This window comes from Dendrobates tinctorius, unplaced genomic scaffold, assembly GCF_039654945.1.
Source record: "Dendrobates tinctorius isolate UK_male_01 unplaced genomic scaffold, ASM3965494v1 ptg000129l, whole genome shotgun sequence".
Lineage (NCBI taxonomy): Eukaryota > Metazoa > Chordata > Amphibia > Anura > Dendrobatidae > Dendrobates > Dendrobates tinctorius.
In genome coordinates, this window is record NW_027361797.1 from 31,571,371 (window position 1) to 31,590,870 (window position 19,500).

Consider the following 19,500-nt stretch of genomic DNA (forward strand, 5'->3'; position numbering starts at 1 on the left):
GAAAACAATGATCACTAAAGTAGAAAAATAAGTTCCCCAGAAATCTTTGATGACTTCTCAAGCAATAAATTATGTAAAACTAAATATACATGAAAAAGTGCCTCTTTCATGCCCTTCTCCAGTAGATGCCTACTGGAAAACGGCATCATCCCATCCGACTGCAGCGGGGGAGGTCGCGCATGCGCACAACCACTCCACTCCATCTCCATTACTGCAGCAGGGAGCCGAGCAACATCTGAGCATGCGCAGTAACTCCTCCGCGCCGACAGATGGCAGCACAACACTGCAACTATTCTCTATAGACTTGTGACTATAGTAACAGTCAACCAAAGCCGGATGGCAGAGAGCGAGTAGCGCATGCGCGGAGGAGCCCGGACGGCCCGCAGCTGACACCTCTCTACTGTGTCAGCAGAAAGCAGGCAGCTCGTACCAGGCCGGCAGCGTGCTGTGCGGGCCAGGGAGAGGGGAACCAACCGACGGGGGCATGGACGGGACCGTGCGGTGCTGTGCGCTGTGGGCGCTGCTGTGCGCTTTGTGCAGGCTGCGCTGCGGAGCGGAGGACATCGTGGTGGGCTGCGGGGGCTTCGTCAAATCGGACGTGGACATCAACTACTCTCTGATCGAGGTGGGTGTGAGGAGCAGAGCCGGCTGTGTGGGGTGGCAGCCCCCGGGGTGAGCTGTCTGGTGGCGAGGGGCAGGCCGCAGCCTCCATTCCCGGCCTCCTCCCTGGTGACCTCTGCTCCCCTAGAGGGGCTGTGTCGTCTCTCCCAGCCCCCTGCTGGCAGGGTCAGTGGGGTTCTGTGTCCACCAGCAAGGGGGGTTTGGGCCTATTAGCCGGGGGTTGTGTGCCGACCAGTAAGGGGTTCTGGGTTCTGTGCCCATTGGCAATGAGTTCTGTGCCCACCAGCAAGAGGTTCTGGGTTATGTGCCCACCAGCAAGAGGTTCTGGTTTCTGTGCCCATTAGCAAGAGGTTCTGGGTTCTGTGCCCACCAGCAAGAGGTTCTGGGTTCTGTGCCCATTAGCAAGAGGTTCTGGGTTCTGTGCCCATTAGCAAGAGGTTCTGGGTTCTGTGCCCACCAGCAAGAGGTTCTGGGTTCTGTGCCCACCAGCAAGAGGTTCTGGGTTCTGTGCCCACCAGCAAGAGGTTCTGGGTTCTGTGCCCACCAGCAAGAGGTTCTGGGTTCTGTGCCCACCAGCATGAGGTTCTGGGCTCTGTGCCCACCAGCAAGAGGTTCTGGGCTCTGTGCCCACCAGCAAGAGGTTCTGGGCTCTGTGCCCACCAGCAAGAGGTTCTGGGCTCTGTGCCCACCAGCAAGAGGTTCTGGGCTCTGTGCCCACCAGCAAGAGGTTCTGGGCTCTGTGCCCACCAGCAAGAGGTTCTGGGCTCTGTGCCCACCAGCAAGAGGTTCTGGGCTCTGTGCCCACCAGCAAGAGGTTCTGGGCTCTGTGCCCACCAGCAAGAGGTTCTGGGCTCTGTGCCCACGACATCTTTTTTTCTGGTGTTTTGTACACCTGAAGTGTTGTTATTTTTTTTTTACCGTTTTCTTGATCATTTCCCCAGCATTTTTCTATTTAATAAAATGTCTTTTTCCAGTGTTTTTGTGGCATCTTTTTTTTTTTCCTATAAGATGTTTTTGAAGCACGAAAACACTCAAAACAGTCAAACACTTTGGGGCTTCTTTCAATCCCCTCATTGACTTCTATAATAAAATGTAGACCTGAGACTGGGCAGGTCTTTTTTCACTTGCACGGTCGCTCAGCACTGGACTCCCAATCGCAAACAGAGATCACACTGTATCGTTTAGTGAAGAAAAGTAGCGTACCCATCCATATACGCGCTGTGTACTTTATTTGTAGCATATATATTATATATGTTTTATTTTTTTGTATTCATTCACCATTCCTTCTCTTTCAGATAAAATTATATACCAAGCAAGGCACCTTAAAATACCAAACAGACTGTGCTCCTAATAACGGCTACTTTATGATTCCGCTTTATGACAAGGTGAGTACCCAGCGCTCTGCATAGCCCTAAGTTACGAGCCCTGCACATGAGTCAACAGTGTGATGCAGCTGCAAAAAAAGCAAGCACAGTTCTAGGCTGTATTAAGAGAAGTATAGAGTCTAGATCATGTGAAGTAATTAACCCCCTCTACTCCTCCTTGGTCAGGCCTCATCTGCAATACTGTGTCCAGTTCTGGGCACCACATTTTAAAAAAGACATCATCAACTGGAGCAAGTTCAGAGAAGAGCGACCAGGATGGTGAGCGGACTGCAAAGTATGTCCTATGAGGAATGGTTAAAGGATCTAGGAATGTTTAGCTTGCAAAAAAGAAGACTAAAAGGAGACTTAATAGCTGTCTACAAATATCTGAAGGGCTGTCACAGCGTAGAGGGATCATCATTATTCAATTGCACATGGAAACACGAGAAGCAATGGAATGAAACTGAATGGGAAGAGATACAAATTAGATATTAGGAAAAAAGTATTTGACAGTGAGGCTGATAAATGAATGGAACAGGCTGCCACGAGATGTGGTGAGTTCTCCTTCAATGGAAGTCTTTAAACAGAGGCTGGGGAAAAAAAAACACCATGTGCACAACTGTGGTAGTGCTGAGGTAGGTTCCAATGAAAGAGTGCCAGTTTTTCTTTATATTGTAAACAGAGGCTGGACAGACATCTGTCTGAGATGGTTTAAGGTGTGTGCACACACTACGGATCCAAAGCGAATTTGGCCTCTGCGGATCCGCAGCAGTTTCTGCTGCGGTGTATAGTACCATAATAGCCTATGGATATCAAAAACCGCAGTGCAGATGGTGCAGATTTTTCAACGCGGATTTGCTGTGGTTTATAAAGCGCAGAAAGAATTGACATGTCAATTCTTTCTGCGGAATCCGCTGCGGGTTACCATCTCCTTCATTGTAGAGATGATAAACCGCAGGTCTTTTGACCTGCAGATTAACCTGCGGATTTTACAAAATCCGCGCGGCCAAATCCGCAGAGCATTCCGCAGCATGTGCACACACGCTAAGTGAGTCCTGCATTGAGCAGGGGGTTGGACACGATGACTCTGGAGGTCGCTTCCAACTCTAACATTCTGTAATTCTATGATAAGTTACACGGTCAGATACATCCTAGATCAGTCTTGCTGCTACAGTTACAAGCTCTGGAGTCATGCCAAACTGTCCGCCGACTGTTGGATTGTTGTCTCTTGCAGGTCACAAATGAACCCTATAAACTGCGATAGATTAAAGGATTTTTGTAGGACTTTTATTATTTTTGGATATGAGGCTAATAACTTACCGGCAGCTAGTGCCTGATCTGTATGGGAAAGATCTTTCCCTGCTCTCCTGGCAATTCTGTGGCTCCATTTCACCTCTCAACAGATCAGCTCTTTCTCTTCAGCTCCGCTCTGCTCCGCTGACGATGCGTCACTGCAGACATGATGCTGATTGGCTGCTGGATCCTTGCAGTTAGGGAGCAGGAAGCCAGCTGTCAATCAGCATGACCTCCACAGTGACACCCCGTCGACTGAGCAGATTGAAAGAAAAGACACTGCTCGATCAGAGGAAGCATTAAAGTTGGGGGGTGCTTCTTCTTTTAAATGTCTTCAGTCCGTAGACTTGTACTGGTTGAAAATGATAAAGCGAAGGTTACCCAAATTCCCCTTGTCCAGTGGCAATGCTCCACCAATGATCAGCAGATTGCAGCAGTGATGACAGGACTATAGCGAACATCATCTCTGCAGACAGGCACTGCTTGGGCCGCGAAGCCAAGTGATCGGCTTCAGCGGTCACGTACACTATAGTTGTGATGTCACCACTGCAGCTTGTAAATAATCACCAGGAGCGACTGCGGAGAGTCAGGACTGGAGCAGCGGAAAGCGAGTAATGCTGATCGTATTATTTTTAGCTAGTGCAAGCCTACGGGCTGGAGAAACACCCCTTAAGGGCAGATAGGCTTCAGATTTTGAGCAGAGTGGTTGAGATTTTACCAGATCTCTTCCATGGGCTTTAAAAAAAAAAAAAAAAATCTGAAGTGGCATTTGATCTGTGATGTGGGTTTTTGACCTGCGCCATCATCTTATCATGGCCACAGCTGGGTACTGCAGATCCAGTTCAATTCAATCAAATAGGGGTGGCTGTGTCGCGCTCCTACTGATCTGATACTGATGACCTAATCCTAAGAATAGGCCATCAATATAACATTAGTGGACAGCCCCTTTAAGTAGGGCATATAGCAATCCCCTTTAATTTTGAAGTAAGCAGATGACCCCTGAATTAAGATCTCCTTATGGCTCCCAGCTATACAGGGGCATAAGATCCCTTTATAGCAAGGTATCTACTATATATGTCAGTAGTGATAGCAATCATCTGCAATGTCTGACCGAGGGTGGGAATTCCTTTGATCAACCCATAATCCCCCTGTAACATGACATCAAGGGGCCAAGGCTCTTCTATATTATTAACGGTCGTCATATCTGCCTACTGTCTGTGCCACAGACGCGGGGTAGAATACGCGGACATCATATAATACGCCTGACAAATGGCCGCAGCTCCATTTTCATCAATTTTGAGCTCTTTCATTGCGTAATAAAACATCATGTGGATATTTAACACTTTTTTTTTCCAGCAGAATAGGTGTGGAGATTACAATAAAAGACAAATGCGTTGGCATCAATGTATAACCGGTGTTACTGGCTGTGCCGCCCTTATGTGATTTGTGCCCTGTGTGTATGTGATGCTATCATGTACTTGTTTCCTGCCCCTATAATCATCTGCCATACAATGACGCTAATCTCTGTCTTTTCCTGATCCTGTAGGGGGATTTTGTTCTGAAGATTGAGCCTCCCCTAGGGTGGAGTTTTGGTAAGTCGCTGTAATAACCATGTTCACGTCCCTACGGCCCTGTGCGTGTTTGTGGTTTACATTCCCCAGTTTCACCTATTTGCATTAGTTAGATGTAATCAGTAAATCCCCCGACGCCAGAAGCGCTCTACATGTAATCCTTCCTGAAATCGCTTCATACGGCGTTAACCCCAGACATGTTATTAATGCAGCGCGGCGAAGCTTTCTGGGCAGCATCTGGTTTATAAGATATATTCCATCATCTATGTAATGAATGGGAGAAAGTCTGTGTTCTTCTGTTATTCCTGGCTTCCTTAAAGGAGTTCTCCAGGCTTGTGGTTCACATCTGCTAACCGTACAGCGCTGTCAGAATTCACCGGCGCTTGGAGCGAGCACGCGCGTCTCCACAAGTATGCGATGTGCATGCGTGAGGTCATGCACCGACCAAATGTGCGTGGCCTCAATGCAAGTGAATTAAGTGAGGTCGGACAAGTCTACTGTGGCTCAGTGGTCCTGGGTTCAAATCCCACCAAGGACAACATCTGCAGGGAGTAGTTTGTATGTTCTCCCCCTGTTTGCGTGGGTTTCCTCCGGGTACTCCGGTTTCCTCCTACACTACAAAGACATACTGATAAGGAATTTAGATTGAGAGCCCCAATGGGGAGAGTGGTGATGATGTCGATAAGGTGCTGTAGATTAATGGCGCCTTATAAGTGAGTAAAATAAAGTGACCGCAGACTTGAGTCCCAAGCCCGGACAAGCCGTTTTAAGTTTCACCAGACAATCCTCCTTATCACCATTTCACAAGATAGGTGATAGCTTACTGATCTGTTGGGGTCCGACCAGTGGACACTACATTGATAGAATGGAGAATTTTCATCCCCGAGGGGGCGTTTTTATTCCCTTTACACTATAAAGCGCCACTTCATCCACTCCGTACTAGGAGGCTGGAAAAAGCCAGGCTCAGCACTCTGCAGCCCCATAGAGAATGGATAACATGGATAAAAGCGCCCTGTTCTGACGATCGGTGCGGGCCTCCACCGATCAATAAGTTATTTACTTATCCCTTGGATAGGTGATCACTTGTTTTCACTGAACACCCCCTTTAATTCCAGCGTTAAATGATATCAGAAATACACATAGAAAATATGCTGTCGGATCGGTGGGGTCCCAGAATTAAAGGGGTGATCCTATCCCAATATGTAGTAGGTGTATTAATAATAGCAAATATCTCTAATTATAAATGTAGCATAGTTCTTCTGATTCACTGTTGCTTACCTCATATAGTGCATTGCAATAACTTAGGTATTTGTGGTTACTACCACTAAGAGCGAGTTGTCATTATATGAGTGGTCATAACCATGGATACCTAAGCTACTGCAATGCCCTACATTGCAAATCTGAAGAACTATACTAAATTTCTAATTGGAGGTATTTACCATATTTCTCGTTCGCCTTATTGGGGGACACAGAGACCATGGGTGTATGCTGCTGCCACTAGGAGGCTGACACTATGCACAAAAAAAGGTTAGCTCCTCCTCCGCAGTGTACACCCCACCGACGGGCAGGAAGTTCCTCAGTTTAGCTTAGTGTCAGTAGGAGGTGGACACGGGTCTTTCATTAGACCCATATCTACCTCGATGTGCGTCGTTCCTTTTCAGGTTCCAGGAGGGATACAGTGTGAAGAGTCACAACTGTACTCCCACAAAGAGGCTATGAGTACGGCGTGTACTGCCACCCCGTATCCTCTTAGTTCTCCGGGCGGACCACAGGCTGAGCACAGGTGTCGTGCCAGCGAAAACAGATGGTCCTTGCCCCCCGCCTCCCACCCACTCGCCCACCAGAGCCTGTCGGTTGGACGAGGCGCGAATATGTAGAAGATGAGCAGACAGCGTGGGATACAGAAGGTACCTTTATTGGAGCACCGGAACATAAAGCCACAAGATGACCTGGGAGCGGCGCCAAAGTAGCGCCGCAGATTCTCGCACTGCTCGCGTCGTCCGACGGTCGTCGCATCCCTTTTTGGCCCCGGCTGCGGTGCGGTGCGGGCCGCCTTCACCCCACCGCCGGTATTCTTGTGAGGGTTGCGTCTGGGTGCAGGGCTATGGCGGCGTCTCCTTTAGGGGCGGACGCGGCTGCGTCGCAATTCTTCCGCGCCGCCCTGTGCTGACAGGCGGCCGCCGTTTCAAATTTAGTCCCCGGCTTCAGTTTGGGCCTTTGCACCCGTCGCGGCCACGCCCCCCGTTCATTATCATAGGCCGGCTGCGCTCCTGCCCGTTCCTAAGCCCTCCCACCGCCTCTCTAGTCTTGTGGCTGGGAAGGGGGAGGAGGCGGTTCTTCCCTCTGGTGCAGGCGGCTAGCTCCGCCTTTCTTCTTACACAGAGACCGCGCTTTTTGATTCCTCACATCAGGCTGCCGCCATCTTTGCAGCCTGACAGCCGGAGACTACAGCAGATGCCATCTTTCGGGGACACCGGACCGTGAGTAGTTCTGCAACTGCAGACTGACACCCTACCCTGCCTTGCTGTCCCCCAACCCTCCAGCACTTCCGCAGATTTTTTTTTTTTTCGCATGCTCCTCTTGCAATCGCAAATTCCCCTATGCCGGGACTGCAGCAATCCCGTTGAGCAGGATGCCGTCCAGGAGCCATCTACTGCGCCACGTGAAATCGAACCCCCCATTCCTGGCTGGGCCTCGTCCCTTTCACAATCTGTGGCAGACCTCACCAGGGTGTCTCCATCCCTAGTTGGCCGTTCTTGATAAGTTGCCCCTGGACACTTCTGCAGGGTCCAGCAGGTCGCAAGACGTTCCATCTGAGCCAGCTAGCAGATGCCGCGAAAGGCCCAGGCAGGATCCACGGCTGGAATCCTCTCCTGGTCTCTCATCGGCACCTAGTCCTTCCCAGCAGTCACCCTCCCGTGCCTCCTCACCCGAGTCAGGTGAAGCGTTCTCGGATATGTCCTCTGAAGGGATTTTAGAGCTGGATTCTGACCAGGACGCGGACATGAAGGTTACGGTACAGAACCTCATTGCTGCGATTAACCACACCTTCGAAATATCTGACTCCCCTGCGAAATCCTCAGATCAGGAGGTTTCGTTCAGACGGGCACAAACACCATCCAGGGTATTCGCCTTCCACTCTGAGTTTGGCAAGATCCTTGCCAGGGAAAGAGAAAATCCGTCCAGGCGATTTCAAAGAGGGAAGCGTCTCGGCGTGCTGTATCCGTTGGCTAAAGAGCTCTCTGACAACTGGTCTGCTTCCCTGTCGGTGGACGCACCCGTGTCCAGACTTTCTAATAACACGGTTCTCCCGCTTTCAGGTGTAGCGTCACTAAAGGATTCTAATGATAGAATTATAGAATCCTTGGCAAAGTCAGCATTCGCGGCGGCTGCAGCGGCGCTATGTCCAGTCTTTGCCTCATCTTGGGTGGCAAAGGCCATAGCCACTTGGGCAGAGGATCTCCGTAAGGGCATCCTAGATAAGGCCCAACCAGAGCAATTGACCGATCTGGCCAACCAGATTTCCCATGCAGGGGATTATCTGCTTTCTGCTTCCTTGGATGCCGCGTCTCGCGCTGTTCAGGCGTCAAGCAACGTTGTGGCAATCCGACATACAATTTTGCTCAAGGCTTGGCAGGCGGACTTGTTTTCTAAAAAGTCTCTTACCAATCTGCCTATTCATGGAGCGCGTCTCTTTGGGTCCCAGCTGGACCAGATTATTAAGGACGCCACTGGAGGCACGAGTTCTCTCCTCCCTCAGTCCAAACCTCGCAGACCCCCGCCAAGGCGTCAGTTTCGGCCCTTTCGGGCTTACCGCCGCTTCAATACGGCAGAGAACTTCTCTAACCAACAAAGACCACAGGTACGCCAGGATAGAAAGACGGTGTCCTTCAGACCCACTCCCTCCTGGCGATCTCACTCCTCCCAGGGCAGACCCTCCAGGTCCAGATCTGGACGGTCCACGTCAGCATGACTGTCAACGAACTCCCGAGGGTCCCTCCCAATTGGGAGGTTGACTCCGTTTCTTCAGGGATACCTGGCTGGCCTCAGTAGAGGACGCTTGGGTCAGGGAGCTTGTATCTTCAGGGTACAAGATAGAGTTCATTTCTCGTCCACGGGATCGCTTCTTCGAGTCCCGTCCTCCAAAAGATCCAGCCTTAGTTCCGGGGTTCTTGCATCCATCGCCTCTCTCCTCAGTTCCGGGGTGATTGTGCCCGTTCCCGAATCAGAACGTTTCACAGGGTTTTCTTCAAACCTGTTCGTGGTGCCGAACAAAGGCGGGACAGTTCGCCCCATCTTCGACCTCAAATTACTCAACAGGAGAGTCCGACTGCGTCATTTCCGAATGGAATTTCTTCGGTTAATCGCTTCCATGGAGACGCAGGAGTTCATGTGTTCAATAGACATTCAAGATGCCTATCTACATGTTCCCATATTCTCCGGGCATCAGAAATTCCTGCGATTCGCCAGGAACATTATCAATTTTGTGCACTGCCGTTCGGTCTTGCCACCGCACCCAGAGCACTTACAGAGATCATGGCGGCGTTGATGGCCTGGTGGAGAATCAGAGGTCTCGTTCTTTTTCCGTACCTCGACGACATTCTGATCAAAGCTCCATCCTTTCGTCAAGCTCGCCAAAGTCTTACCTGACCAATTTCGGGTGGCTCATCAACGAAAAGAAGTCTTGTCTTGTCCCGACACAACGTCTTGTGTTTCTGGGTCTATTGTTCGACACTCGTCGATCGAGGGTTTTTCTCCCTCAAGAGAAAATTGGCTCCCTGCAACGGGATGTACGATCGCGGCCGCTCATGAGACTTCCATCTCTCCGGACGACCATCAAAGTCCTGGGAAAGATGGTGGCGGCAACAGAGGCGGTCCCCTTTGCCCAATTTCACTCCAGACCTCTCCAACTCGCCATCCTATCCCGGTGGAAGAGGTCTGTCCTTTCCCTGGATCGCCCATTTCGTCTTTCAAACCATGTCAAGCAGTCCCTCAATTGGTGGCTTACGTCTCCTCTCATCTCCCTAGGACGGTCATTCCTCCCCTTTCACTGGCAGATTGTGACAACGGATGCCACCCTCCTCAGCTGGGGGGGGCAGTGTTCCGCAATCACACTGTTCAGGGTCGTTGGTCAACTCAGGAGTCAGCCCTGCCATTCAACGTCCTCGAGATACAAGCGATTTATCTGTCTCTCGTTCACTGGGAGAGACTTCTCAGGGGACTGCCTATCCGGATTCAGACAGACAATGCCATGGTGGTGGCATATGTCACACGCCAGGGAGGGACGCGGAGTGTCTCAGCCCTGGCAGAAATGTCCAAGATTCTTCATTGGGCGGAGGCTTCAGTCCCGGCAATATCCGCGGTACACATTCCCGGCGTGGACAATTGGGCCGCCGATTTCTCAGCCGCGAGGATCTCGCGGCGGGAGAGTGGTCCCTACATCCGGAAGTATTTCTTCAACTTGCCGTCGTGGGGAACCCCGGACGTAGATCTGCTAGCTTCTCGCCTCAACAGAAAAGTTCCACAGTTTGTATCCAGGGCTCGAGATCCTCTCGCGGTGGGCGCCAATGCTCTGGCCATTCCTTGGTCACAGTTCGAGCTCCCCTACCGGTTTCCTCCCCTGCCTCTTCTTCCCAGGCGGCTGAAGAAAATCAAGGCGGAAGGAATTTCAGTCCTCTTCGTCCCGAATTGGCCCAGTAGGGATTGGTTCGCGGACATCGCCAACCTTCTCGCGGACGCCCTCTGGAAGCTTCCAGACTGAGCAGATCTGCTGTCTCAAGGTCCGATTTGCCACCCCAATTCTCGGCCGCTCAATTTAATGGCGTGGCTGTTGAGGCCGAGGTTTTGCAACGATCAGGATTTTCCGATCGAGTTATTCATACCATGATCTGAGCCAGGAAGCCATCGTCTTCCAAGATTTATTGCCGTTCTTGGAAGAACTATTTCACTTGGTGCGAGATCAATGACATTCCGCCCATGTGTTTTTTCGCTCCCTTCTGTCCTGGCGTTCCTTCAAGCGGGGCTGGATGCGGGTCTTGCCCTCAGCTCTTTAAAGGGTCAAGTGTCGGCGCCGTCCATTTTATTTCGGAAGACGGCTCCCGTTCTCAGGTTAAAACCTTCCGTCAAGGTGTGGCTCACATGGTTCCTCCGTACCGAGCGCCCGTAGATCCATGGGATCTTAATCTGGTTCTCGAGGTTCTGCAAGGTCCTTCCTTTAAACCTCTCTGGGATGTTTCCCTTTCTCTCCTTTCGTGGAAAGTAGCCTTTCTGGCAGCCATCACCTCCATCCGGCGCGCGTCGGAATTGGCGGCCCTCTCTTGCTGCTCTCTTGGTATTCTACCAGGACAAGGTAGTTCTGCGGCCTCCGCCCTCTTTCCTTCCTAAGATTCTGTCCACTTTCCACCTGAATGAGGACATTGTTCTCCCGTCTTTTTGTCCGGGTCCAGCTCACCCTCGGGAGCGGTCCTTGAACAAGCTGGACTTGGTCAGGGCGATGAATGTCTACCTAACTAGGATGACTTCTTGCGGAAGACAGATTCTTTCTTCATCATTCCAGATGGGGCGTGGAAAGGTCACCCGGCCTCCAAAGCTACTATTGCTCGCTGGATCAGATCGGCAATTTTGGAGGCCTACCGGGTCAAACAACGAGTGGTCCCTCCGGGAATTAGAGCGCACTCTACCCGGGCAGTGGGTGCCTCCTAGGTGGTACGTCACAGAGCTTCCGCGCTGCAGCTTTAGGAAGCTGCAACCTGGTCATCGGTTCACACGTTTGTAAAATTCTACAAGGTCCATACCTACGCTTCGGCAGATGCCAGCCTAGGTAGAAGGATCCTGCAGGCTGCGGTAGTGAGTCTGCTGGCCTGATGGAAGTTTGTTTTTCCCACCCCAGGGACTGCTTTGGGACGTCCCATGGTCTCTGTGTCCCCCAATAAGGCGAACGAGAAAACAGGATTTTTGGGTTGCTTACCGTAAAATCTGTTTCTCGGAGCCTTCATTGGGGGACACAGCACCCTCCCATGTTCTACAACTCTTGTTATTTTGTTGGTTGGTTTGAGTTGTCTGTTCTGTTTTCAATCTATTCTGTTACTTCTCCTACTGCTTTCTCACTAACTGAGGAACTTCCTGCCGGTCGGTGGGGTGTACACTGCGGAGGAGGAGCTAACCTTTTTTTGTGCATAGTGTCAGCCTCCTAGTGGCAGCAGCATACACCCATGGTCTCTGTGTCCCCCAATGAAGGCTCCGAGAAACAGATTTTACGGTAAGCAACCCAAAAATCCTGTTTTTTTGGATTATAAGACGCACCCCAAATTTTGAAGAGAAAAAGGAAATTTTTTTTTTTAAATAAAATGGTGGTGCTTCGTATAATCCATGCGTCTTATTGCTTACCAGGGGTGGTGGCTGCGGTGAAGAGGGGTCCCATGGTCGCTGTTGGAGGAAGCAGGAGTGGGGTGATGCTGCAGGCTGGGATGGGGGGTGTCCGATGTGCTGTGCGCCGTTGAAGGTGTCCGGTGCTGCAGGTGTGCCCAGGGTTCCCGCCGCTGCGTGGGGGCTCTGCCGATATTGTGTGAAAGGCCATTGCCCCCCACGGCTCTGTGGTTTCCTGTTCGGTGGACTCCAGGATAATGGCCGCCGGGGGGCGGCGAATGCGCAGATGGAGATCTTGGCATCAAGATCTCGGGAGATGAGATTTCATTTAACCATTTGATTGAATGGTTGAACAAATCCGTCCCAGGCAGGTATGAAGGCTAGGCTATTAAATGGGTTGCCTACTACTGGACAGCCTCCGTTGTATCAATTCAAGACCCCATATAAAATAAAACCCAGAGCATACATGCCCTGCAGCGGCACTGATCCAACGATGTCGGCACCGCTATTTCCGGGGAGTGCCGCAATTTGTCGTCACATGCAGACTGCGGCCAATGTACGGCCGCTTGTCAGTATTCGCTCAGTAAGTCAATATGGCCACTACGGTTATTAAACGAACCGTGAAATACCGTAAGACTATTTGAACCTGGCCTAAGGGGTTAAAAGGCATCCAGATGCTTCTATTAGAATCACCCACCATGTATAGAGTCTAAAAAGGATTTAGAAGAGCGCTCCCTCTGCTCTGAGATTTCCTGTACCTTCTACTAGACATCAAACTTACATCTATGTATTTAGGGCTCAAAAAAATATTTTTGCAATTGAGTTTCGTGAAAAATTTAGTAGTTTGGCTTCCATGGACTTATTGTTTAAACTGGCTATTGCTGGCTGCAGAATGAGCTAACGGAGGATCCATCAGTGAGCTCATTCGGATGGTCTGACAGGAGGGCTTGTAACTCTTTCTCAGGGCTCCTTTCAGCTGATTTTCTGATCAGACCACAACAAAGCTGAAATACATGTAAATAAATGGCCTTTTTTTTTTATTTTTATGAAACCCAATTTTTAAAAACGATTTGTAGCTCAAAATACATGCATTTAAGTAAAAAATGAAAATTGTCCCCTAAGGTGGCCAACCCTTTTGTGTGGGTCTGAGATCACAAACTGAATTGCAAAATGTCTATAGATCCTGATACTGAAGATTTATTGTGGTTCGTGAAATGTCGTCGTCTTTATCTGCAGAGCCTACCATTGTTCCCCTGCACGTGGACGGGGTGACCGATATCTGTACCAAAGGGGAAGATGTCAATTTTGTCTTTACTGGATTTTCAGTCAATGGCAAGGTATGAAAAATGATTGTGGTATTATAATGATTGTGGTAAGTTTCACGGTAGCGCTGCCCCTGCCGCAGGAGGCGCTTGCACACATTCTTGTCCCGGTGTTCTCCACTAAAGTGGCCCCTTAGGCAGCGCATGCGCAGATTAACCTCCCGTGGTCTCCAGTGACATGGCACTGGTGGCTGCTCATACGCCGATTGGGATCTCGTCTCAATGAAAAGCTGAGATGTCGACCTGTGCATGTGCTGCCTCCGGGGCCGTTTTTGCTGGAGAACTTCGGGAATGTGCGCAAGCGCCGTTTGTCGCAATGGCGTCGCTACCGCAAAATTAAGAAAAAAAAAAAAAAGAGGAGTCTCATGCAAATGTGGAGCGGCCACGGCAGAGCCGAAGACCTATCCACAGTCCCACCCTGATTCAACGAGATCCAAGCTATGGATTTTTTCATTACAGGTATTCATTAAATCAGTATAACAGGGCCATTATGGCCATACCTTTACTTTAACAGGTCATATTGTGATGACAGGTTCTCTTTAAGCTGTTTTTGGCAATCCCATAGAGAATGTGTGGGCTGCTGCCGAGGGCGGCGGCGGCGGCTGCACGTTCGCTCAATTCAGACTGGGTTTTGTAGGGCGCTGGCGTTCCCATTAGTTGGTAATCTATCCAGTGCCTATGGATAGCGGACCTTTTTTTTTTTTATTGCACATTCAAATCTAGAATTGTTCTTGCAGGTTCTCAGCAGGAACCAGAATTTGGGTCCAGCTGGAGTTCAGGTGGCAATGAGAAGAGCGGGGAGTGGAGGGAACTTGCAGACGACGGTGACTCAGACCGGTGGGAAGTAAGTCGCATCAAGTAAATGATGTGATGACAGTCAGCTTACATGCCAGTCCAGCAGCGAGTTGAGCTGCCCCATGTTTTCTTACAGTTGTGTGGGTATATTGTGTTAGAAATAAACAGGGCAGAAATACTGCTAACATTTATGTCCATTTTTTTTCATTTAGGTTTTTCTTCAATAAAGTGCTTCCAGGTGACTACGAGATTATTGCATCTCACCCCACTTGGACCCTAAAGGAGGTATGTGGCTGGCATGATTATGGTTAGGTCCGGTTACTGTTTCATCCAGTATTGGGTTTTAGACAGAAAAGCCACTTTTTGGCATTGCTAAAGTAAAACGCACAAGCCTCAAACACACACACAAATCTAAGGTATTTTTCCAGACTTTCTATTTCTATATTTTTAGGCAGTGACCATGGTACAAGTGAAAAATTCAAATGCCCAGACAGCGAGCCCTCTTCTCGTGGCTGGCTACGATGTGTCCGGTTCTGTTCGTAGTGATGGCGAGCCAATGAAAGGCGTCATGTTTCTGTTGTTCTCGTCGTCCATCAGCCGAGAGGTAAAGTCAAAGTGATGGTTCTTTTGAATGGTTTTACCCCCCAAAAAGCAGTTTGCACATTGTCACATATGCACTTCTCAGTACATTACATGGGTGCAGCTTCAAGGGGTTAATCTATCCTCTTAGGTTGCAATTGGAGCATAGATCACACACCCCACATCTGACTGCTATCTCTCACCGAACGAATTGGGGGGGTGATTCCCCAAAATGCACACTGGTGACTGACAGTCAAAAAGGTCACACACTCCCTGAAAGGCTTTAATATATCCAAGGGGTAACGTTTCTCCTTGTGGAGAGTGACATGCCAGTGTGAGGAGGCTTTTAAGCTATGCATGCTTTTCTGGGAAATTTGATATGCGAATTGCCTCTTCAGAGAAGAGGAGGACTAGAACACTACTGCCACCTATTGGGAGTAGTACTCCTGCAAGTTAATATCGACCCTTTAATGAGCCTTGCCACATGACTTGGGATAAAAGCCAAATCCAGTTGGATCGTAGGGGTGTCTCAGACCACACAAGCGCAGTATACATCAGGTAGTCTAAGAAGCGCTGCCAACGTTTTGTGACACCACGTTAGGGTTGGGAAAAAACAACAGCTGACTAGAGAAAGAGGGGTTCAAACGTAGGGCTCCAGGCAATATTCCTCCACATTACCATTTTGTCCCCTGACCCTTGGGCTGCTATAGGGAAGGTGTCCCGGGGCTCGTCCTGCCGTCCCCTCTTTCTCGTGTGACTGTACATTGTTATCATGTGCTTCCAGGATATTTTGGGCTGCAATCTGTCTCCAGTTGATGGCTTCCAGGGAAAAGATGACTCTGTTTCCTACCTGTGTCACGCCACGTCTAAAGAAGACGGATCCTTTACTTTCTTATCACTGCCAAGTGGGGATTACAGTGTGGTAAGTGTGGAGGGGGTCGTCTGCTATAATGGACCATCTGCTTCTTGCTTGTAGGTTTAGACTGGACTTTTAATCTCTCAGTAGGGGGATCTGCGGGAGATTTATTACCTAAATCCACCAACAAACGCTCAGTGCATTAATCTGTTCTGCTAAGAACACTCGGCTCGGCCTCCTGATCGGTCATATGTGGGAGCGGTCATATGTGGGAGCGGTCATATGTGGGAGCGGTCATATGTGGGAGCGGTCATATGTGGGAGCGGTCATATGTGGGAGCGGTCATATGTGGGAGCGGTCATATTCTTGAACACGTCAGACACTTCTGTTGGCGGCTTATCTTACCTGAGAACAAAATAACTTTTCCTTTACATTTTTAAAAGGAACACGACAGCAGGAATATGTCATTGCATCTGTGTGGGTGTCTCGGATGACTAGTCCAAGAGGCTGGTGACATCTCTAGACTGACGGGTCTCTCCATATGTGTGTCTATAGGGAAAAACCGGTTGGTCTAGGGCAGTGGCGGCGAACCTATGGCACACGTGTCAGAGGGGGCACGCGCGCCATCTCCTCAGGACTAGTGTCGCCTCCACTCTTCTCAGCCCCCTTGCCATCTCCCTCATCATTTAAATGTGGCCACTCTCCTCTGCACGCACGCACTCCGTTCCATCAGGTCACGGGAGGCAGGAGCCGGCGGCTGCTGCTAAAGCCTGTGCCCGCTGCTAAAGAGAAATTAATATTCATTGTTCTGGTACTGAATATTCATTTCTCAGTAATAGTGCGCACAGTGTCAGCCACATTTATGTGAGGCCATTATACAGTGTGGAGCACCGCGCGGGGCCCATTATACAGTGTGGAGCACCGCGCGGGGCCCATTATACAGTGTGGAGCACCGCGCGGGGCCCATTATACAGTATGGAGCACCGTAGAAAACCGCAAAAACCACAAATATCCTGAACTAAAAAGTAAAAAATAAACTGCAAATAATGCATAAAGGTGGTAATAATAATAATAAGGGTATTTAGTAAACATAATTTTGATCAAAATAATGTACAAGCCATCCCGCCACGTCACGGCAACCCTTGTGGGACAGTCCTACTCTAGTATTTAAAACCTTTTCACTTGCCAAGTGACGTGAATGTGAACAAGGATCGAGCGGCTGAACCACTAGTAAAAGCTTAGGCCAGACAGGATGGTTTTCCCAGCTCAGAAAGGGCAGTCACACCCATATATGCACTGAATGCACAATGAAATGAGTTAAAAACTGGAGTCTGAACTGAAAAAGTAAGTTAATGTGTATGCACAATGTAAGTGCATATTAACACATGACCATTAACCAGAGAAAACAGAAAGCAAAAAACACAAATATCCTGAACTAAAAAGTAAAAAATAAACTGCAAATAATTATACAGTATGGAGCACCGTGCGGGGCCCATTATACAGTATGGAGCACCGTGCGGGGCCCATTATACAGTATGGAGCACCGTGCGGGGCCCATTATACAGTATGGAGCACCGTGCGGGGCCCATTATACAGTATGGAGCACCGTGCGGGGCCCATTATACAGTATGGAGCACCGTGCGGGGCCCATTATACAGTATGGAGCACCGTGCGGGGCCCATTATACAGTATGGAGCACCGTGCGGGGCCCATTATACAGTATGGAGCACCGTGCGGGGCCCATTATACAGTATGGAGCACCGTGCGGGGCCCTTACACTTTATGCAGGGCTATGTGGGGGCTAATACTGTACAGAGGGCTGTGTGGGGATCACAGTTGGAGAATCATACTGTGATGGGGTCACCATTCTTTGTTGGGGGAACTGGGGGGGAACCGTATGGTCATCATACAGTGTATATGTAGAGGAGTTCACTTTGGGGGTATCATACTGTGTTTGGGGGCACTTTTGTTTGCATCATACTTTATCTGTTTTATTCAAGGTTTTTATTCTTTGTTTCATGTTTATATTAGGCCACTGGGCCACCTTCTTTTTACTCCTGTTACGTAACATATATTCCACTGTAATTTCAAAAGCTAATAGTTTTATTTGATAAGGAAAAACTTCAATTGTAGACATTTTTTTAACAAATACCAAGGTTGGCCCGCAACTTTCTGAAAGCTTTTACCTTTGGCCCTCTGTGTATTTGAGTTCGATATCCCTGCCTTAAAAGGTTTGTTCTCATCATGATAAAGGGCTACAATTGGAAAGAGGTTGGAAAAACAAACAATTTTGCAATTTTACTTTGGATTAAACATCCTCTCCATACTCAAGAACAGACCTTCACTACAATCGGTGGCTAGTATGTTAGGCTTGGAGTGCAGCGCTTACAAGCTCTTTGTTATTGACTCTATAGCGCGCTAATGTACGAGTTGTCTTTCTAATCTAAAACCTCAGTATTCAGGGCACTTTGCAAAAAAAAAAAAAAAAGTGGGTTTTGGATTGCAGTTTGGGCACTCGGTCTCTAAAAGGTTCGCTATCACTGGTCTAGGGGAGCAGGACAGGGGGAAATTGATGGTGACTCCCTCTACTGACTAGTCCCCTTTTCCAGGACGTCCCCCTGACAGCACCATGGAGGACGTCCTCCTCCTCCTTACAGGGACAGGAAAAGCACACGAGAGGTTAAAAGGTTCCGTCCCACCCCGTCTCCCTCAGTGTTTTTCCTGTCCCTGCATGGAGGGACACACGAGAGGAAGCACAGCAGTGCTTACCAGGCCCAGGGGGATCGGGCGGCCAGTCCAATCCTTCCCCCTGTGAAGACGCCCAGGGCCGAAACTCCGGTGGGGAGCCCCTCTTCCCAAAGGCCAGGAGCAGGATGTCCCGGTGGGAGGCTCTCTGCTCCAAGCGTGGCCGCCTTGGTGGCGAGGGCCGGTCCCCCGCAGGCAGCTGGTCGGGCGGGCGCCGGCATCAGGAAGAGGCGGGGCTGGTGTCCGGGTAGGAGGAAGTGGCCGGAGCGATTCCCGGCCTATCGCGGGAGGACGCGCGTCACTTCCGGTGACGTCACGCGCCGGGTCTGAATCTCGGCGCGCGCTCCAGGAGCCCAGCGTCTCTCTGGAAGCGCGACAGGATGGATACCGAACAGACGAATGGAGGGGTAAGTGCCCTTGGCGCAAATCACCCTCCCCATACCATCCTCCGCAGCCCGGGGCAGGGGCCTGACTACCCTATCCTCTATCATAGGATAAGGGAACCCCAGCAGCCCCCCTGACAGTGGCCAAAGACCCGACCAAGGCCACATCTAAGTCTGTCAGATGCCCAGTATGCAGTGTAAAGCTGCCAGACACCTATGCCAAAACCCTCTGCGGGCCCTGCACGTCAAGGGTGATAGGAGATGAGCAGCCGTCCCTCCTTTCCGAGATGAGATCTCTGATACTGGAGGAAGTCCAGGCCTCCAGAGTCAGCCATGCACAGCGGCGGTCCCCCAGTCCAGGGCCAAGCCGAAAGCGTCCAAGGTGGGCGGCTGAGTTATCCGAACCAGACTCCGAGGAGGGGTCAGACTTCCGGGACTCGGATCCAGAGGGGGAAGGAGAGATCCCGGCAGACAAGCATGATCAGGGCAGGAAACACCTGTTCAGACTAGAGGACACGGATGAATTGGTCCAGGCGGTGAGGAACACCATGCAGATGGAGGAAGTTCCTAAACCATAATCTAGACAGGACCTGATGTTTGGAGGAC

The 19,500-nt window shown here is 50.0% G+C and overlaps 1 protein-coding gene across 1 annotated transcript in view; it reads left to right on the forward strand.

The window, feature by feature from the left end:
- Nucleotides 1–327: 327 nt before the first annotated feature.
- LOC141047703 (BOS complex subunit NOMO1-like) overlaps nt 328–19,500 on the forward strand; it is a 111,088-nt gene continuing 91,915 nt past the window's right edge. The window contains exons 1-8 of the mRNA XM_073542933.1: nt 328–625; nt 1,917–2,006; nt 4,825–4,870; nt 13,451–13,551; nt 14,274–14,380; nt 14,544–14,616; nt 14,783–14,935; nt 15,695–15,832. Of these exons, the coding sequence (XP_073399034.1) occupies nt 485–625; nt 1,917–2,006; nt 4,825–4,870; nt 13,451–13,551; nt 14,274–14,380; nt 14,544–14,616; nt 14,783–14,935; nt 15,695–15,832 (849 nt within the window). The 5' untranslated portion in view covers nt 328–484. The remainder of the gene's footprint in view (nt 626–1,916; nt 2,007–4,824; nt 4,871–13,450; nt 13,552–14,273; nt 14,381–14,543; nt 14,617–14,782; nt 14,936–15,694; nt 15,833–19,500) is intronic.